At 43.8% G+C, this 20,853-nt stretch overlaps 1 protein-coding gene across 3 annotated transcripts in view; it reads left to right on the top strand.

The window, feature by feature from the left end:
* FAT2 (FAT atypical cadherin 2) overlaps positions 1-20,853 on the top strand; it is a 78,280-nt gene that overhangs the window by 33,968 nt on the left and 23,459 nt on the right. For all 3 annotated transcript variants that reach the window (XR_007127406.1, XM_047729603.1, XM_047729604.1), the window contains exons 7-14: positions 1,033-1,172; positions 1,775-2,056; positions 3,130-3,340; positions 6,506-10,564; positions 12,307-12,503; positions 14,867-15,020; positions 16,840-17,073; positions 19,384-19,767. Coding sequence is in view for 2 of the 3 variants with exons in the window: in XM_047729603.1 (XP_047585559.1) it covers positions 1,033-1,172; positions 1,775-2,056; positions 3,130-3,340; positions 6,506-10,564; positions 12,307-12,503; positions 14,867-15,020; positions 16,840-17,073; positions 19,384-19,767 (5,661 nt within the window). In the remaining variant the exon portion in view is untranslated. The remainder of the gene's footprint in view (positions 1-1,032; positions 1,173-1,774; positions 2,057-3,129; positions 3,341-6,505; positions 10,565-12,306; positions 12,504-14,866; positions 15,021-16,839; positions 17,074-19,383; positions 19,768-20,853) is intronic.

The following is a 20,853-nucleotide window of genomic DNA, read 5'->3' as shown; positions in this document are numbered from 1 at the left end:
AATTCCTTTGAAGACTTGTTAAAATATCTGGGGAGAGGAGAATCACAGACCTCTTTGGGACTCTGATGAATTGTTTGGGAATCTTATGAATGCTCAGGCCCTCTTCCCAGAAAGATGTGCATGTGTGCACACACACACACACACACACACACACGTTTGCATACAAATATAAGGGTTTATAGATTCTCTGAAACTCAGCCAGGAATTCCAGGTTAAGAATCTCTGAGGGTTTCAGGACCACATGAACTGTGGAGTCCTATTACAGGGATTCCTGGCCTGGTTCAGAGATTAAATGTACACCAGTCCCAAGCTTTTTGACCTCCTAGATCTAATTTCAATTCTGATTCACTATTCTTGTCTGGCTTTTTTCCCCCTTTGTACAAAATTAACACATGTACTCCATAAATCATTAAGGAAACACCAATGAGTGTGAGAAGAGAATTAAAATCACTCAAACTCCCACCAGTCAGAAGATAACCCACAGCCAAAATGTTGATGTCTTTCTGTTTAGTCATTTTTCTTTACACACACACACACACACACACACACACACTTAGGATTATATTAAAGTATTGTTTTATAACCTTTTAAAATATAAGGTGAATATATTTCCATGCCACTAAACAGATTTCTATTTAGTAGACACTTAAATAGTTGTATGTTAATTCTATATTTTAGATTCATATAGTTTATGAAATCAATTCCCTCTTGTTGAACAGAGTTAGTTTCATTCTTTCATTCTTTCATGCAGACTCTGCAAACTGTCCTATAAGCCTTGAGGTAGACCTCCAGTACTCCTGCCCGCTTCAGTCCCGGCAGCAGAACACGTTCTAAAAACACTGGACTTCCTCTGGCACTCATTTGTCCTTATACATTTACCTTTTTCTGTATCATCACTCAGATCTTAAAAAATTGGACAATAACTTGACAGGACCTACTACCACCTCCTGTCAATCTGCCGGCCAAGTCCCTGGGCACTACTACCGTCACCATCACTGAGGGTGTGTTCTTTCCCCCCTGCTCCCACTCCAGGTGGTGACAAGGACATGGACTTTGATATTGAGAAGACCACAGGCAGCATTGTCATTGCCAAGCCTCTGGACACAAGGAGGAGGTCGAACTATAATTTGACCGTGGAGGTGACCGATGGGTCCCACACCATTGCCACTCAGGTGAGAAGCCTCCCCAGGGATCCCTGAGCTGAAAGGGGAGGGGAGGCCTCCTTGGTTGGGATGAAGCTACGGAGGGCTTGCAGTGGATGTGGTGTATCTCAGAGGGCACTGAATTTGGAATCAGGTTTTGCCCTCCAGTCTTACCTGATACACTTTATACTTCTGTGCTCTTGAGACAATTCTCGTTTCCACTGTGGATCTCTGTGTAATGAAGGGCTTTGTCTAAATGAGGAGTTTTCAATTTAAGATAGAGTTCTATAGGGGCTACCATGAATATGAGAAATGATGGTCAGTGGGTTCCTGGATTTCTACTGTGGCTTCAGCCTGAGTTTTACCCATTTCAGGTGTTGGAATTTCATAAAAAATTTCACTTGAAGAAAAAAGCCCTTTGAACCAGAATTTTGTGTTTTGAAAACCACTAGACTGCATGTTATTTCAAAGCTTTGTGATTTTGAAACCCTATCATTCATTCAACGAATATTCATAGAGTGACAGCTGTGTGCCAGACACTACGCTAGGCACAGGTGATATGGTGAAGAACCAGATAGAAAGACAAGGTCCTAGAGCTTATGGTCTACCTTCTCTTTCATTCTCCTCCCTAGGTCTACATCTTCATGATTGCCAATGTTAATCACCATCGGCCCCAGTTTCTGGAGGCTCATTATGAAGTCAGAGTTCCCCAGGACACACTGCCTGGGGTGGAGCTCCTCCGAGTAGAGGCCACGGATCCAGACAAGGGCAAGGGCCTCATCTACACCATACATGGCAGCCAAGACCCGGGAAGTGCCAGTCTCTTCCAGCTGGACCCAAGCAGTGGTGTCCTGGTAACAGTGGGGAAGTTGGACTTGGGCTCGGGCCCCTCCCATCACACGCTGACAGTTATGGTGAGTAAACTGAGAAATCCGGGAAGATGCACTTGCATGTGGATGTGTGGGGGTGGACACACACAGAGGCATGATGAAGGTTCCCTTTCCCCTGGTGTGTACGGATGCCCGTGATGATCTATGACATGAGATGTGATATTTCACAGCCAGCCAGAGGCGCCTACCATAAGGGATGTCCAAGAGTAAAGAAGAGGGGAGAGCTGCCAAGGAAGCACATGCAACCCTAGCTTTCTCTGGGCTCACTCCAAATACTCCCCAATAGTTCTCTCCCTGCTCCATGACTGCATGACCACAATGGGGCCTGACATCGTGTCAGAGGTGGGGAAGGACCGGAGACCATCCCCCACCCCCCACAGCAAGCACTGGGGTGAGGAAGTGAGGTGTGCAGGGCACAACATGGAAGAAAGACTCACTTTCAGGGTTCTGTGTCTACGATTTTGTGACCCTGAGAGGGAGCCTCCCTCAACCTACGCCCTGTGTGCCTCATGTGTCTCACTGGGTCTCAGCCCTGACCCGGCCCACTTCTCTCATCTTATACCTGAGGCCCACAGAGGGACAAAAACTTGCTCAACATCATACAGTTCTTTATGATGGAACCAGAATCAAAGCCAGCCTCCCTGGTTCAAGTTGCAGGGTTTTATGTGCTAGTTTATCATCCTCTGGGCACATACAATAAAAGCTCTGAAAAATCCTACAGCAAAGAAATCTTTAACTTCATTTAATTCAGTGCCCCCTAAATTTAGTCACCCATAGAATTTTTTCCCCCTGCGTAACATGTTAACATCTCGAGGAACTAATAGTCTCTGAGACCCAATTTGGACAATACTGTTTCTGTGCTTATTTCTGCCTTTCTCCTAAAGTGGGATTATCCATGAAAATAGCTAAGCCTAATAATCACTAATTTACAAATTTATTTTTTAAAAAAGAGGATAAATGAGAGCAAAATTTAAAAGAACACAGAGAGTTACAATTAGATATATTTTCCACCAGCATTCTATTTCATTGACCTTAATTTAACCCTGCCTCCTCCCATTCCATTTGCTGCTCATGGCATTATCCCCTTGGGCCCACAGGTCCGAGACCAGGAGATGCCCATCAAGAGGAACTTTGTGTGGGTGTCCATTTATGTGGAGGATGGAAACCTCCACCCACCCCACTTTACCCAGCTCCACTATGAGGCAAGCGTTCCTGACACCACGGCCCCTGGCACAGAGCTGCTCCAGGTCCGAGCCATGGATGGTGACTGGGGAGCCAATGCTGAGGTCCACTACTCCCTCCTCAAAGGTGAGAGGCTTGGCCATGAGTCCAGAGCATGAGGGAAGAGTCTCTGGCAATAAGAAAAAGGCCCAGGGGCATGAATTTGCAAGTAGATCAAATGCCAGGTTCTCTAAGCTGTGGCAAATACCATTTCTAGAGCATTCTCTGGGATTATAATAACACTTAATGTACTTCTGAAGATGGTAAGGATAATAACTAAGGGCCTACTTAAGTTATGGAAGAATTTACATACATATTATATAAATTCGCCAATAACCGTATTTGTAAAGGATGCTTATGAAGTCCATGCAACATTTTAAAATGTAGTATCTGTGCCTTTATGACAGAAAGGACCTATAAACACCTTATAAGATGTATGGCACAGTTTTAGGAATTACATTTAAGAGTAACATTTTCTGTTAAGGCTGTGTCATTTTCGTATCTGTTTTACAGTTTTCCCCTCTCAAAAATGGGAACAATACTCCCTGTGCCAGAAAGTCTTTGTAAAGATTAAAAGAGAAGATATATGTTAATACATGTTGTAAACTGTAAAATATTATATGAATGCCAAGGGTTTATTGCTATCATTGATAAGTGTTAATTATACATAATTAAAGAAACAAAAAATGACAATATCTAGAATCCAACTAATTATTAATGATAATTATAATGTTTGATAATTCATAATTAATGATATTTAATATTTATTATCTTTAACAAAGTTAATACTCCATAGAGCTAGATGCTGTGGAGGGACATAGTGAATGTGACTTGCTTTGTGCTCTCACAGAGCATAATGTTCATTTATTGCTTATATACTTTCTAGAAATCAGAGCTTTTGCATTTTTTTAAGAAACAGAATTGTTATATCTTGCCATGTGGCAGATATCTATGCATCACTGAAAAACAGTAATACTAACCCATTAATTGCTTACTTTTTGTGATTTATAAAGCACACTCACATCTTTTACCTCATTTTATCTCATTGACAACCCCATTGATGGAGGTACTAATTTCATTTTCCAGATAAGTTTAGATTAGTTTTAAAATAGTCTTCTGATTATAGCAGTAACACACACTTATTTTTTAAAACATGAGAGAAGCAGGAATATATGAAGAAGAAAATAGCACTCAGCCATAGTTTTCAGCACAAACAAAATCATTTTGTGTCTTTCCCCTTGTCTTTTTGGTGCATCTTTTTGCCATAGTAAGATTGAAGTGAATATACAATTTTGTGCCCCAATTTTTTCTCTTAGTGGTATAACAAATTATAATTATACTTAGGTGGTTTGCTTGGCTACTTTTAATAGAACTACTTTTAAACTGCAGTCTACCTATTGAAACTGTATTCTTTGACAGAACTTAGGGTTTGTATCACATGGGCAAATTGGGAATCACCTCACTGGTCAGCTGGAGAATGGCTTCCATGACTGGGGGGCATCGGGTAGAGTGTTTTGTGATGAAGCCCAGCTATTTGTTTGCCACTGAAATAATAAAATATGCACCTGAGTGATAAACAGCATAAGAAGAGTAAAAGAGCAATACTTCCCTGAGGGGAAGACCTGCACCCCGTGGTGAGCAGAATTATTCAGGTGTTACTGAGCCATGGCATTAAATAGGTAATCATCTCATTATAAGAAAAAAAAATGTGCCTATGTGAGATGATGGATGTTAGCTAAACTTATTTTGACAATCACTTTGCAATATATATGTACATCAAATCATTATGTTGTACACCTTAAACCAACACAACATCATATGTCAATTATATCTCAGTAAAATGGTGGAGGGGAGTGTCAGTTATGCAAGATGAAATTCTAGAAATCTGCTGTGTGACATAGTGCCTGTAATTAGCAATATTTTGCTATATCCTTAAACCTTTGTTAAGAGGGAGCTTTCATGTTATCTGTTCATACCATAAAGAGAAAGAGAGAGGGAAGGAGGGAGGGAGGGAAGGAAGGAAGGAAGGAAGGAAGGCAGGCAGGTGGGAAGGGAGGGAGGGAGAGAGGGAGGAAGGGGGGAAGGTGGGGAGGAAGGGAGTGTTGTTGTCTAAATAAGGTCAGACTTTTAAAACTGTGATAACTTTGAGACACTTTTTTTTTTAAGGGAAATACAATTAATTTTCAACATTATTTTTTATGAATCATATAATATTGTATAATTATAATTTTCCTTGAAACTTAAATTTGAAATGTTATTATGCATTCATCAAAATAAATATTAAATTTTAAAAGGGCTACAAAAAATAGGCTACCAGATGTGGAGAAAGTACTCCCCTTTTATTCTCATTTGGGTTTCCTGATTAGTCAAAGACAAAGCTTTCCCTGGGTCCTAGAATCTCTTTAATTCTTCTCTAACACTTTCTACACTTTGTTTTTACCATAGAAAGAGGATAGGTCTCAGGCTCACATCCTTTAGCAAGCAATAAATTTTATCCAGATTTTAATATTTTTCCCACTGTCTTGTTTCTGTATTAACCTCTGGTTTATGGCAAGCAATAATGATTTTCTTTTTTAAAGCAGCGATGCAAAAGTTGCCTGTTAAAATACTTTAAATTTAAGACAAAGAATCAATTTAAAGGAAAATATCCATTCAATAATAAATCAAAAGAGTAAAGGTAGGGACTGGGTATTGAAAAAATTGTAAAGGCAATGTGAGAATGCCTGAAGTTTAGGAAATCTGGAAGTGGTAGAAAGGGCATTTGATCAGGAGCCTCAAGGTCTGGGTGTTCTATCCAGTCCCTCCCCACTCAACTCTGTGCCACTCAACCCCAAAGCCTGATATGGAAGGATCTTCCCACTATAGACTATATGGGGAACAGACAGAGTAGTGTTTTAATTCTCTTCTATAAAGCCACAACTGAAATAGAGTGGAGTGTGCTTTTCCTACAAAGCATACATTTCCTTTTTTTGCTTTCAAGATCTTCTGCAGCTCTGGTTCACAGCTTAAGTTGTGACCCCAAAACTGAGTGATCATTTAAGTTGCCACTTACGGAGTACCTACTATGTACCCCATGTAAGGTATTTTATAAAGTAGGTACCTTCCCTATAAACTACATCATAACTAGGTCCACGGTAACAAGGGATGTAGATGTTTGTCCTGTCCAAGTTTTGTGTGATAGCCTTTTTACTGATCTAGAAAGTATATCTTGAACATGTGGCAAATTTCAGTTTGTCTTGTCTTTTGTTTCAGGGAACAGCGAGGGTTTCTTCAACATTGATGCCCTGCTAGGCACCATCACTCTGGCCCAGAAACTTGATCAGGCAAATCATGCCCGGTATAGTCTGACAGTCAAGGCAGAAGATCAAGGCTCCCCACAGTGGCATGACCTGGCTACGGTGATCATTAATGTCTACCCCTCAGAGAGCAGTGCCCCCATCTTCTCCAAAGCTGAGTACTTCGTAGAGATCCCTGAATCAATCCCTGTTGGCTCCCCAATCCTCCTTGTGTCAGCCACAAGCTCCTCAGAAGTTACCTATGAATTAAGAGAGGGAAACAAGGATGGTGTATTCTCCATGAACTCATATTCTGGCCTCATTTCCACCCACAAGAAACTGGACCATGAGAAAATTTCATCTTATCAGCTGAAAATCCGAGGCAGCAATATGGCAGGTGCATTTACTGATGTCATGGCTCTTGTTTACATCATTGATGAAAATGACAATGCTCCCATGTTCTTCAAGTCCATTTTTGTGGGCCAAGTTAGTGAAGCAGCTCCTCTGTACAGCATGATCATGGATGAAAACAACAATCCCCTTGTGATTCGTGCTTCTGACAGTGACGAAGAAGCTAATTCCTTGTTGGTCTATGAAATTTTGGATCCAGAGGCTTTGAAGTTTTTCAAAATTGATCCCAGCATGGGAACCCTAATCATCATATCAGAGATGGATTATGAGAGCATGCCTTCTTTCCAATTCAGCGTCTACGTCCATGACCAAGGAAACCCTGTCTTATTTGCATCCAGGCCTGTCCAGGTTATCATCAATGTCAGAGATGTAAATGATTCTCCTCCCAGGTTCTCAGACCATGTATATGAAGTAGCAGTAGTGAAGCCCATCCATCGGGGTATGGAACTTCTCATTGTGCGGGCCAGCGACGATGACTCAGAAGTCAATTATAGTATCAAAACTGGCAATGCTGATGAAGCTGTTGCCATCCATTCCATCACAGGTCGTATATCTGTACTGAATCCTGCTTTCCTGGGGGTCTCTAGGGAGCTCACTATCAGGGCTTCTGATGGCCTGTATCAAGATACTGCACTTGTAAAAATTTTTTTGACACAAGCCCCTAACACAAGTTTACAGTTTGATCAGATTGTCTATAGGGCAACAGTGAAGGAGAATTTACAGGATAGAAAGGCAGTGGTGATTCTTGGCGCCCAGGGCAATCACTTGAATGACACTCTTTCCTACTTCCTGTTGAATGGCACAGATATGTTTCATATGGTCAAATCAGCAGGTGTGTTGCAGACAAGAGGTATGGTGTTTGACAGAGAAGAGCAGGACACTTATGAGGTGGCAGTGGAATTGAGGGACAATCGGACCCCTCAGCGAGTGGCTCAGGCTCTGGTCAGAGTCTCTGTTGAGGATGTCAATGACAATCCCCCTCAATTTAAGCACCTGCCCTACTACACAATTATCCAAGATGGCACAGAGCCAGGGGATGTCCTCTTTCAGGTGTCTGCCACTGACCAGGACTTGGGGGTAAATGGTGCTGTAACATACGCATTTGCAGAAGACTACACATATTTTCGAATAGACCCTTATCTTGGGGACATATCACTGAAGAAACCCTTTGACTATCAAGCTTTAAATAAGTATCACCTCAAAGTCATTGCTCGGGATGGAGGAACCCCATCCCTCCAGACTGAGGAAGAGGTACTTGTCACTGTGAGAAATAAATCCAACCCACTGTTTCAGAGTCCTTACTACAAAGTGAGAGTGCCTGAAAATATCACACTCTATACGCCAATTCTCCACACCCAGGCCCGAAGTCCAGAGGGACTCCGACTCATTTACAACATTGTGGAGGAAGAGCCCCTGATGCTCTTTACCACTGACTTTAAGACTGGAGTTCTAACAGTAACAGGCCCTTTGGACTATGAGTCTAAGACCAAACATGTGTTCACAGTCAGAGCCACAGACACAGCTTTGGGGTCATTTTCTGAGGCCACGGTGGAAGTTCTGGTGGAGGACATCAATGATAATCCTCCCACTTTTTCTCAATTGGTCTACACTACTTCAATCTCAGAAGGCTTGCCTGCTCAGACTCCTGTGATCCAACTGTTGGCTTCTGACCAGGATTCAGGGAAGAACCGTGATGTTTCCTATCAGATTGTAGAGGATGGTTCAGATATTTCTAAATTCTTCCAGATCAACGGGAGCACAGGGGAGATGTCCACAGTTCAAGAGCTGGATTATGAAACTCAACAACACTTTCATGTGAAGGTCAGGGCCATGGATAGAGGAGACCCCCCACTCACTGGTGAAACTCTTGTGGTTGTTAATGTATCTGACATCAATGATAACCCCCCAGAATTCAGGCAACCTCAGTATGAAGCCAATGTCAGTGAGCTGGCAACCTGTGGACACCTGGTTCTTAAAGTTCAAGCTCTTGACCCTGACAGCAGGGACACCTCCCATCTGGAGTACCTGATTCTTTCTGGCAATCAGGACAGGCATTTCTCCATTAACAGCTCATCAGGAATAATTTCTATGTTTAACCTTTGCAAAAAGAACCTGGACTCTTCTTACAATTTGAGGGTAGGTGCTTCTGATGGGGTCTTTCAGGCAACTGTGCCAGTGTATATCAACACTACAAATGCCAACAAGTACAGCCCAGAGTTCCAGCAGCATGTTTATGAGGCAGAATTAGCAGAGAATGCAAAGGTGGGAACAAAGGTGATTGAGTTGCTAGCCATAGATAAAGACAGTGGTCCCTATGGTACTGTAGATTATACCATCATCAATAAACTAGCAGGTGAGAAGTTTTCCATAAACCCCAATGGCCAGATCACCACTCTGCAGAAACTGGATCGGGAAAATTCAACAGAAAGAGTTATTGCTATTAAAGTCATGGCTCAGGATGGAGGAGGAAGAGTGGCCTTCTGCACTGTAAAGATCATCCTGACAGATGAAAATGACAACCCTCCACAATTTAAAGCATCTGAGTACACAGTGTCCATTCAGTCCAATGTCAGTAAAGATTCCCCAGTTATTCAGGTGTTGGCCTACGATGCAGATGAGGGTCAGAATGCAGATGTCACCTACTCAGTGGACTCAATGGAGGACTTGGATGAAGAAGTCATTGAAGTCAACCCAACTACTGGTGTTGTCAAGGTGAAGGAGAGCTTGGTGGGATTGGAAAATCGAGCCTTTGATTTAAAAATCAAAGCCCAAGATGGGGGCCCTCCTCACTGGAACTCCCTGGTCCTGCTACGACTTCAGGTGGTTCCTAATGAAGTACTCTTGCCCAAATTTTCTGAACCTCTGTATACTTTCTCTGCATCTGAAGATCTTCCAGAAGGGTCAGAAATTGGTTCTGTTAAAGCAGTGGCTGCTCAAGATCCAGTCATCTATAGTCTAGTGCAGGGCACTACACCAGAAAGCAACAAGGATGGTGTCTTCTCCTTGGACCGAAACACAGGAGTTCTAAAGGTGAGAAAGGCCATGGACTATGAGTCCACCAAATGGTACCAGATTGATTTAATGGCACATTGTCCCCATAATGATACTCACTTGGTTTCCCTGGTCTCTGTCAATATCCAAGTGAAAGATGTCAATGATAATAGGCCTATATTTGAGGCTGATCCCTATAAGGCTGTTCTCACTGAGAATATGCCAGTGGGGACCTCAGTCATTCAAGTGACTGCCAATGACGAGGACACTGGCAGTGATGGCCAGGTGAGCTACAGGCTGCCAGTGGACCCTGGTAGCAATATCCATGAGCTCTTTGCCATTGACAGTGAGACTGGCTGGATCACCACACTCCAGGAACTTGACTGTGAGACCCACCAGAACTACCGTTTTTATGTGGTGGCCTATGACCATGGAAGGACCATCCAGCTATCTTCTCAGGTTCTTGTTGAAGTCTCCATTACAGATGAGAATGACAACGCTCCCCAATTTGCTTCTGAAGACTACAGAGGATCTGTGGTTGAGAACAATGAACCTGGTGAACTTGTGGTCACTCTTAAAACCTTGGATGCTGATATCTCTGAGCAGAACAGACAGGTCACCTGCTATATCACAGGTAAGGATAACTGTCTTGGAATGGAAGCACTGGAGTACATTGAAAAAAGTATAGTAGGAGGTGCCCTAAGACATGGATTCAAGTCCTGGCTCTGCCACCTATTAGCGATGTGACCTTGCATAGATCAGTTAACCTTCCAGGACCTCGGTTGCTTCATCTATAGACTTTGCATGCCTGTTCTCATTCACCTTACGAGGATGCTTGTAAGATCTAACTTGAAAAAGGTCTTGAGAGCCTCCTATAAATTGGAAAGTGTTTTGTAGAGAGAATTTCTTATTTCTTTAGGCAGAGTAGACAGAATAGAAGGGAGATACTGTAAATGGTCTCAGTTTCTAGGGGATGGAGAAGACATCAGTAACGGTGTGAGCCATGAAAACTCTGTCAGTTGACATCCTTGTGGAGTGTATTCCACCTAGAGCAAGTTGTGGATACTAGAAACACTCCTTAAGTCAATCATAAGACTTAAGTGTTAGAGTAAAAACCCTTCCATAGATATGATTCCAGCTCATTCCTTCATTTCACACACAGATAGGGGCAGAAACTCAACCAAGGTCACACTCCAAGCTTGAGTCAGGTCTGTGATTAAAACCACACCCTGTGAACTATTTTCCCCAGTGGATACCTACTGCAAACCTAAATTACCCTAGCCTCTGTCCAGTGGTTGAACCAGCTAGACAGTGGCCAAAAAAGACTTTCTTTACTTCTCTCTCTCTCTCTCTCTCTCTTTTAAAAAAGATTTTATTTATTTATTTGTCAGAGAGAGAGAGAAAGAGAGAAAGAGAGACAGAGAGAGCATAAGCTGGGGCAGAGAGAGAAGCAGGCTCCCACTGAGCAGGTAGCCCAATGCCAGACTCGATCCCAGGTGGGATCATGACCTGAGCCGAGGGCAGGCACCCATGCATCCTAGGAGTTTCTTTACTTCTCAGCGTCCCTTTCCCCCTATCCTGGGTGCCATGTCATCCCATCCCTATAGACGTGGCTCCATCTTCTATCACATCTCTCTGACCAGAAATTAAGAACCTAAAGTTCCAACCAAGAATCAGAGACTCTTATAGAAACAGATCCTGGAACAGTGTCATTAAAAATATGGAAATTTAGGGAAATAGAATCTTATAATATCAGACTATGACACAAAGTCTTAACATCTCTGAGTAATAGAATAAATGTCAGTAGATCATCAATTCCTAGAATAGTTGAGTCTTAAAACTCTGGAATCTTGGAATCTCATAAATCCATCTCCTCTATCAGTGATTGGGGTCAAGGAAAGATGACTCAGAAGCAAACCCAGTGATCCATGGGAACCTCCACTTAGTCAGTGTCCTCATTGGTAAAATAAAACCCCAGAGAGCTTAGTGTTGTTGATCACTTCCCATTCCTCTACTGTTGAACAGATACTAGATATAAGAAGGCTTTTGTATAAAATTGAAATATGCTTCTTTTTTAACTTCCCACAGTCTTCCCAAAGCACAAAAAAATAAGAAACCTGTACCTCAGCTACATATTTTAGAGTGGTGCTTCTCACAGTGATAATTCCACTTAATAGGAGGCCTTTGAAGTCAGAAGAACCTCTGTAACACCAAATAACTGACTCAATATAGAACTGTGGGTGTCTAGTTAAGGAAGGAAATTTTTGTCTTTCCTAGAAATCCTAAAAAAAAATTGTCATGTGGGCAGCCACCTAAGGCACAAAGCCTGGTACATTCCTATTCCTTGACTTCTGGAAGCTCTGTCCATCTTTTTAGAGGGAGATCCCTTGGGCCAGTTTGGCATCAGCCAAGCTGGAGATGAATGGAGGATTTTCTCAAGGAAGACCCTGGACCGTGAACACACTGCCAAGTACTTGCTCAGAATCACAGCTTCTGATGGCAAGTTCCAGGCTTCAGTCCTTGTAGAGATCTTCGTCCTGGACATCAATGATAACAGCCCACAATGCTCACAGGTGAGAGCCTTGTGAGGGTGAGGTGGCATTAGAGGCAAAGAAGCTGGAGTGAAGGCCAAAAGGAAGGAGGAAGACTCAGGGGACTATCTCTGAGGCTGGGCATCACTGATCAGTCCTTGCTTCTCCTCAGCTAGCCTCAGACTAGTGTCCTAGGCAGGGTGCATTCTGGGTAATTCCATCCCTTCCTCCCCAGCAAAGGGATGTTACCAAGCTCTTTAGAACTTTTGGTTCATACTTGTACCCCTACACTCCCGTCAAAAGTCACTCTCCGCAAAATATATCCAGAAAAATAACTTTAAAAAAAAAAGATTTTATTTATTTACTTGACAGACAGAGATTACAAGTAGACAGAGAGGCAGGCAGAGATAGAGAGGAGGAAGCAGGCTCCCCCCACTGAGCAGAGAGCCCGACACAGGGCTCAATCCCAGGGCCCTAGGATCATGACCTGAGCCGAAGGCAGAGGCTTTAACCCACTGAGCCACCCAGGTGCCCCCAGAAAAGTAACTTCTTCATTCTCCAAACAGTCTGCTGTGCCCAGTGGGAAAATCCCTCCACACTCAGCTTGGGCTCATTATCAAATACATCCAAGGATAACTGTCCTCAGAGACACCTCACACTGCCCCCATGCCCATATTATGCATATCCCCACATCTACATGGGTGATAGAGACCACCGCAGATGCCCTCCTTGAGGTTATATGTATACACAAACATGCAGACCGGATAGTTACATTTTTGCTGAGGACTTCATTTAATTCAACCCTAAATTTCCTGTGAAAACAAATGTTGAATGGTGGTGGTAGTGTGTGTCTGTGTGTGTTAGGGAAGGAACTGTGTTCTTAGGGGACATAAATGAGCATTGTCCTATAGCTTTGTGTTTAAACATATTTTTTAAAATACAGTAGATAGTTTTTAACTTTGGGGGATTTGCATTACCTCAAAGTTTTCAGATAAAGTTAAACTATTAACATTTTACTTTTATAACATTTTAAGTTATAATAATTCAAATTTACATTAAAAAATCTAGCCATTTAGTATATATACATAAATGCAAACTTACAGATACTCACCCATATACCCATACACAAAGGATCATCTACAACTCTATATATACATGCAAATACCTATAAATATATACAATAAGCATATACTTATAGACCCACAACATTCATCCATCTGTATACCCAGCCATACATGGAAATATATGTATGTAATTCCCACAAACATACTTACACATGTATTTGCATATATACACTTCACTTATTTGCACACATGTAATGCAGACCTTGTAACAAAAAAAATACACATGTCCCATCACCTTTTCTTCCTCTGTCTTTTACACTCTAACCACATAAAATCATAGTAGAAAAAGAGAACCTATGTTATCAGGATGCATGGAAAATGCCTTTGCAGGATCCAAGATGACCACCTTCTGGGTGGTCTCAGAAGGGCAGCCCTTTTGGGGAGGATGGTGGCCACACTTTTCTTCCTCTTTCCCTTAGACAGCCTTACAACCAGCCTGCATCCTCCCCATGCTGGAGGAGGCCAGGATCAAGCCCACCCTGGCCTTCCCACAGGTGGTCAACAGCATCACTAGAGCCAGGGAAAGGAGGCTTGCGGAATCCATCTCTACAGCCCACTCAGGCCCATCTCCACAGCCCACTCAGGCCCAAAGCCTCCATCCAGAGCACTTACAGAGGTTCATGTTCACCTACCCCCTGCAGTGGGGGAAACCAGTTTGCTTGGAGCCTGTCCCCAGAGATAGCAGCTATAGAAACACTGGGCTTCCAGGGAGCTCCAGCCTTTCCCCTGTGCCACATCACCTGCTATGAAGGCACCTACAGTGGAGGGAGGGTGGGACAGGCCCTGAGGGCCATGGGGGTCCACACCTCATTCAAACGGCCAAGAGTCTGTCTTGCGGTGTGGACGGGGGTGAGCATGACAGCATGGCCTTACCACAGAGATGAGAATGCTTGGCCTGGAGTGAGTAGCTTGACCTGACACCTTCCAGAATGCCTCAAATCAGGCCCATCTCAACCTCATCTAGAAGTCTCGAAGGGCTCCTGTGGAGTAGGTGGTAGCAGGTCCTTCTAGCTCCAACTGTGGGTTTTCATTGGTGGAATTCTCACTCATTCTGTCTTTTCTGACTAGTCCTCTTGTCATCCTGCTTCTTGTTTTTAATCTCCATTTCCTTGCATTTTTCAACTTATTCTCTTTGTTTCACCCCTGCCCTGATTCTCTCTTTCCCTCTTCCCCATCTTGCTTTCTGATCTCTCTCAGCTTCTGTCTCCCCTGTCACTCTGCCTCTCTCTCAATCTAGGTGTATCTTCCATAATCTCCCTCTTCTTTTTCTTCCATTTCCAGCTTCTCTATACTGGCAAAATCAGTGAAGATATATCTCCAGGACACTTCATTTTGAAAGTTTCTGCAACAGACTTGGATTCTGATACCAATGCTCAGATCACATATTCTCTGCATGGTCCTGGGGCAGATGAATTTAAGCTGGATCCTCATACAGGTGGGTTTCCTGAGCTGTAGGATCAAACTAAGAACTTATTTTAATTAATATCAGTGCCCAATACCATGCTAGGTTCCTTAGAGAAGAAACAGAAATTCACCTATCCATCCACCTATCCGTCCATCCACCCATCCATCCATCCACCCATCCATCCATCCACCCATCCATCTACTCACTCAGCAAACATATTGGCAGCATGTGCCAAGCATTGCACTAGATGGTGGGGACATAATCAACGGACAGATAAGATCTGGGTCTTGTGGGAAAGGCAGTTATTGAATCAGTGGTTTGAAATGTGCTGAGTTAAAAAAAAAATGCAGGATGCTAAGGGGAGGTTTGACAGGAGTGAGGAGGGGTGCTTGGGAGCAGACTTAAGGGAGTGGTAGGGATGGATGCTCAAGGCAGAAGGATAATTTATACAAGAACTTTATTTTAGGAAAGAGTGCATACATCTGAGGTCATGATGGAAGACAAGAAACTTGTGCAGAGAGGGGTGGAGAGAGGCCAAAGTTGGGGATGGGGGTGAAAATCCCTCCTTTAGAGCCACGAGAGGATTTGGGCAGATGAGCTTCATAGTCAAGGACATGATCTCAAGAGGCATATGTTGCAGACCTCAATGTATTATTGTAAAAAATCCCAAGAGATGAAGTATACAGAAGTCCTGAGCAGGTCTGGCACATTATAAGAGCTCAGTAGATATGGTTGCCATTGTCATTATTGTCAGAGGGCAAAGCACAGAGGTGGAAGCAGAGAGCCCTGCAGGGTAGACCACCAATACCTGGGAGAGGTTGGGCTGTGAGAGTCTGGTGGAGAAGACAGGGTGAGGTCTGCTTCCTTTGGAAGAGCAACCCCACAGTGAGATCCCTGTCCTGATGCTATGGGGGAGAGTGTGGGGATGGGCAGGACAGAAGGCCCAGGTCACAGAGGACTAGCTGCTAAACTTGGCTTAGGACCAGTAGTTCAAAGGATGGCTTGGAGATTCCTGAGCAGGGAGGTGGTAGGTGAGTAGTGTCCCAGGAAGCTGTCTGGATAGATAGAAGACAATATTGTTCTTTTTCATTCCAGCATGGGCATGCTGAGTCACCCCAGGAAGGTTACCTAATCTCTTTCCGCTGTTTGTTCAGCTGCAGGATGATTGGTGGGGTCTTGAAAAAAAAAATGCTGGGTGGTTTTTCTCAATGTGGAAATAATATATGCTCATTGTATAAAAATTCAAATGCTGTAGGCATATATTATGCAGAAATTGGAAAGTCTATAACAATCCCCCCCCCCAAAGATAAGCACTTTAGAATACCATTTTGTGGCTTGCTTTTTTTTTTTTTCATATAGCAACACCTTGGAGGTAATAACAAGGCATTACATAAAACTCTATAATTCCTTCTAGGCTGCACAGTATTTTACTGTATGGCTAAATCATGATCTATTCAGCCACTTCTTTTTTGAAAGACATACATAGTATTTTCAGTATGCTGCTATCATAAACAATGCTGGAGAGAATATCTTTATATATACGTTTTTATCCTTGGGTTGACTATTCCACTGGATATGTAATTGTGAACCAAAGGATAAACACATTTTATGTGTCGTCAGAAATTGCCTCCTTGCCCTTTAAAAATGTCGTGCCTCTTTGTAGCTTGTTGGTAGACAGGTGTGGGACTGAACTTCTTTCCTAACTGTACTGTAGGCAGGACTGACCCCTTTATGTCACGGAGTGACAAAACCCTGTGTGCCTCTGGTTGTCTTGCATAGATACCTAGAAGGCAAGTGCTGGAGTAATGTGCCCCAGCGAAAGCTCACCTGCTGTCGTTTCTCTGTCCAGGGGAGCTGACCACCCTTACAGCCCTGGACCGAGAGAAGAAGGATACGTACAGCCTTGTTGCCAAGGCGACAGATGGAGGTGGCCAATCATGCCAGGCAGATGTGATCCTCCATGTGGAGGATGTGAATGACAACGCCCCCCATTTCTTCCCCAGCCACTGTGCTGTGGCTGTCTTCGACAACACCACGGTTAAGACTCCCGTAGCTGTGGTGTTGGCCCGGGATCCTGACCAAGGTGAGGAGGAGGATTGGAGGCTGTTCGTTCACAGGGCCGCCTGGGGTGAGGGTTTGACTGTGTGTTGCTCTGGGATGTAGCAAGGACTCTGCCTCCTCACTGAGTCCATGAACACTCACAAGAGGAAAATGTTTGCCCACAAACCACATACCTAAGTGCGAGGTGACAAAAGATTTGGGCGATGTTTTGAGGCCTGTACAGGGCCTTTCAGCCTCATTGTTTCTCACTGGCTCTCAGGCCTGGAGCCCTTTCAATGCTGCCATTTACACTCAGAACATTTTAAATGCAAACATCCAATCTGAAATACACCAGTTGGAACTATTCAACTCCAATTAATTTGCCACAAGAAAGGAATTTTGGGCACAAAGTCTATTAAGCCTATTAAATTCCTTGATCCATTTTCTATACAATAAAGTGGAATCATTCTCAGTATTTTACATTTGCATTGTAATGACATTATTTGCACTAGAGTTAATTCCTTTTCTTTAGAATTGACAAGGCAAATTAGATTCATGCACAATTATTTGTTCCATATTGTACCAATTATAATTTCTGCCGCCATGAAGCATTTTGTGTGTGTGCATATATATGTATATATATTTATGTCTATATACAGTGCATATGTCCAATTTTCTTGAGTTTTAGCTTGGCATTGAAGGAGATGGGAGATTTTGGGAGGGAGGTAGGGGTTCAAGAGGGGGAAAATAGAGGCATCGAATGGCTACAAGGCCCTAGAGTGCTCACTAGTTAGTACTTGCACACTTTCAGGGACAGGAATCTCCCTAGTTCCTAGGCAACTACTCAACTCACATTCCATGGTATCCCCTCTCCCCCCGCACTTCCTAGCAGCTCCCTACCAACCTTTGTGGTACATCAGAGAATTATCAAGTGCTACCTATTTTGAGTTGGCACCCATCAGTCCTGGTCTGGCCCTCTGTAGTCACACACATCTCCTAGACTTCTGCCCAGGAGAGCCCTTCCAAGGCCGGGAGGTGGTGATTATCTGCTCCAGCCCTAAGCTTTCCTTTCTGGGTGAAGGAGACCTAGTTTTTTCAATTACATGCAGCTTCTCATGCCCTCTTTCCAGGGCACATCCTGTGGCCTCGTACCAGTTTACCATTAGCCCTCCAAAACTGTTATCATTCTGTGCTCGCTTCGGCAGCACATATACAAAACTGTTATCATTCTAATCCAGATATTCCACCCAGATATTCCAAATGTGGCCTGACCAGAAGCTCCCCCTCTCTAGAAAAATTACGGTCTCTTCAGAAAAATGTATATATGGGGAAACTGCATGGTATGCGCTTTTAATTTATATAAATTCCACTATTGTAATAGGCAGTTCCTGCCACCATTCCACCAAAAGGGTGTGTGCCCCTACGTGTGTGTGTGAGATGTGAGACCCTCAGGCTCGGGGCACGCACTCCTCCCGCTGGGTGAGGATCTCACGGCTGAGCAGTCAGTACTGGTGTTCTACCTACACAATGGCCCCTACTGCTTCATCTAGTACACAACCAAAGAACATAATAGACTTTGAGCCAGAGGTGAAGAAACACTGCGTGTTTTGATTTGCTAAGAACTTTCCATGGGTATGTGTGTTTCCTTAACTTTTTATTTTGACATAATTACAGACTCATAGGAAGTTGCGACAAGTTGCGACTGAGAGGCCCCTGTACCCGCCCCTCCAGCTTCCCCTAATGGTGGCATTTTAGCGGTTGTAGGAAATTGGTACTGGGACATTCCTGGTAACTGGATTATAAGCCTTACTCAGATTTCACCGGTTTTTATATGCACTCATTTGAATGTGTGCATGTGAGCACATGTCTTTGTGTGTATAGTTCTATTCAGTCTTATCCCACATAGAATGTCGTGTAACCACCACTGCCATCAAGACATAGAATTGTTCTATCACAACCAAGGAACTTGCTAGATGGCTTTGACCTTGCACAATTTTCACTTTATAAGCTGGCCTTGGACTCTAATCTCCACATAAACATTTTCAGATAATTTTATAGGTTTGCAGATGCCCCACCCCCAAGAACCTTTCTATGAAGACTTGGACCTCTCCTCCCCCCAGTAAAGAATCTCCCACTGAAAGATTCTCATTCTTTTTTCTTCAGTAATTATTTTTATTAATATGTAATGTATTATTTGCCCCAGGGGAAAGATTCTCACTCTTAACACAGCCTGAGCATGTTAGCCTCTATGGGGACCCTCTGCACCAGGCCTTCCTGTGGCTAGAAAGTTCGCTGCAGATGGGGCCAGAGGAGGGTCTCTCAGTATGAACTGTACCCTTGGTCTCCCCAACAGGTGCCAATGCCCAGGTGGTTTACTCTCTGACGGACTCTGCTGAAGGCCATTTTTCCATTGAGGCCACCACGGGTGTGATTCGGCTGGAGAAGCCACTACGGGTCAGGCCACAGGAAGCACTGGAGCTCACTGTCCGTGCCTCTGACCTGGGAACCCCAATACCACTGTCCACTCTGGGCACAGTCACTGTCTCCGTGGTAGGCCTTGATGACTATCTGCCGGTGTTCCTGAACACTGAGCATAGTGTGCAGGTGCCCGAGGACGCCCAGCTTGGCACAGAGGTGCTGCGGCTGGCCACCCTCACTCGCCCCAGTGCCGAGAAGACCAGCTACCGTGTGGTCAGTGGGAACGAGCAGGGGAGGTTCCGCCTGGATGCCCTCACAGGTGAGCCAGTGCCGAGGCAGCCCCACCCCCTACATGTACCTGCACACACAGGGTCTTGGGGAACAGTGTCTTCTTCACACATGGGGTGTGTGTGCTCCATACAGACCCTCCCAGGACAAAACTTCTTTGGTTCTTTCTTCATTCTGCATCTCTCCAGGTCCCAAGTCCCTCTTCCACTCTGGGGCCAGCTTATGTGGGGACACCCCTTATTCCTCCATGTCCTCACCCAGGATGCTTGACAACCCACTCTCTTCCTACAGTTTGTAGCTTCATGGTCCCAGCTCAGGACCAGCCCCCGGAGGCTGAGGCCACTCTCTGTCCTTGGGTGACCAAGCACTTGCTGGAATCTGGGGCATAAGCTTCCCAGGGCAGGGCTACCTGCTTCCCTCCTACAGCTGTCCCCAAATATACCCGCCCCCCCCCAACTCTCCCCTTATTCTCATGAAGAGAACTAGGAAACAGTCTCTTCTTTCTTCCTAGCCACAGAAGAGTCTAAGTCAGACTCACAGAACCTCATGGAAGGGCCTCAGAGACTGCCCAGGTCAGATTCCCCCTCACAGCACCCTTGCAATGGTACTCTCTACCTCCTAGAGCAGCTGTCTTATCATTGAGCAGTATTTTTGAATGGTTGTACTATGGAGATTTTAAAAATATAAAAAATAGAGAGAACAGTGTAATGAACTCCACATTCCCATCACCCAGCTTCGGTAATTGTTAACATGTGCCCATTTGATTTCACATTTGCCCTTTGCCACCACTCCCATGCATACATATTGCATTTGGTTGATAGGCAGTATTTTAAGTCTCTTTTAATCTCTAACATTTTCCTCTCCCTCTCTATTTCCCCCACCATCTAACTAATGAAACTGGGGTCATGTGTTGGGCAGAATTTTTGCTATTTTGGATTGACTAGTAGTTGTATCTTTTTGATGTCATATATCTCTCTAGCCCCTATATTTCTCATAAATGACATCTGGATTTAAGACCTTGATCAGGTTCAAGCTTAATTTTGTGGCAATAGTACTTCATAGATGATGCTGGGCTGTACTTGGCACTGTTAGGAGGCATATAATAATTAATTATATA

This window comes from Lutra lutra, chromosome 5 (genome assembly GCF_902655055.1).
Source record: "Lutra lutra chromosome 5, mLutLut1.2, whole genome shotgun sequence".
Lineage (NCBI taxonomy): Eukaryota > Metazoa > Chordata > Mammalia > Carnivora > Mustelidae > Lutra > Lutra lutra.
The sequence above is the reverse complement of the archived record's forward strand: the minus strand, read 5'-3'. Positions and strand labels throughout refer to the sequence as shown.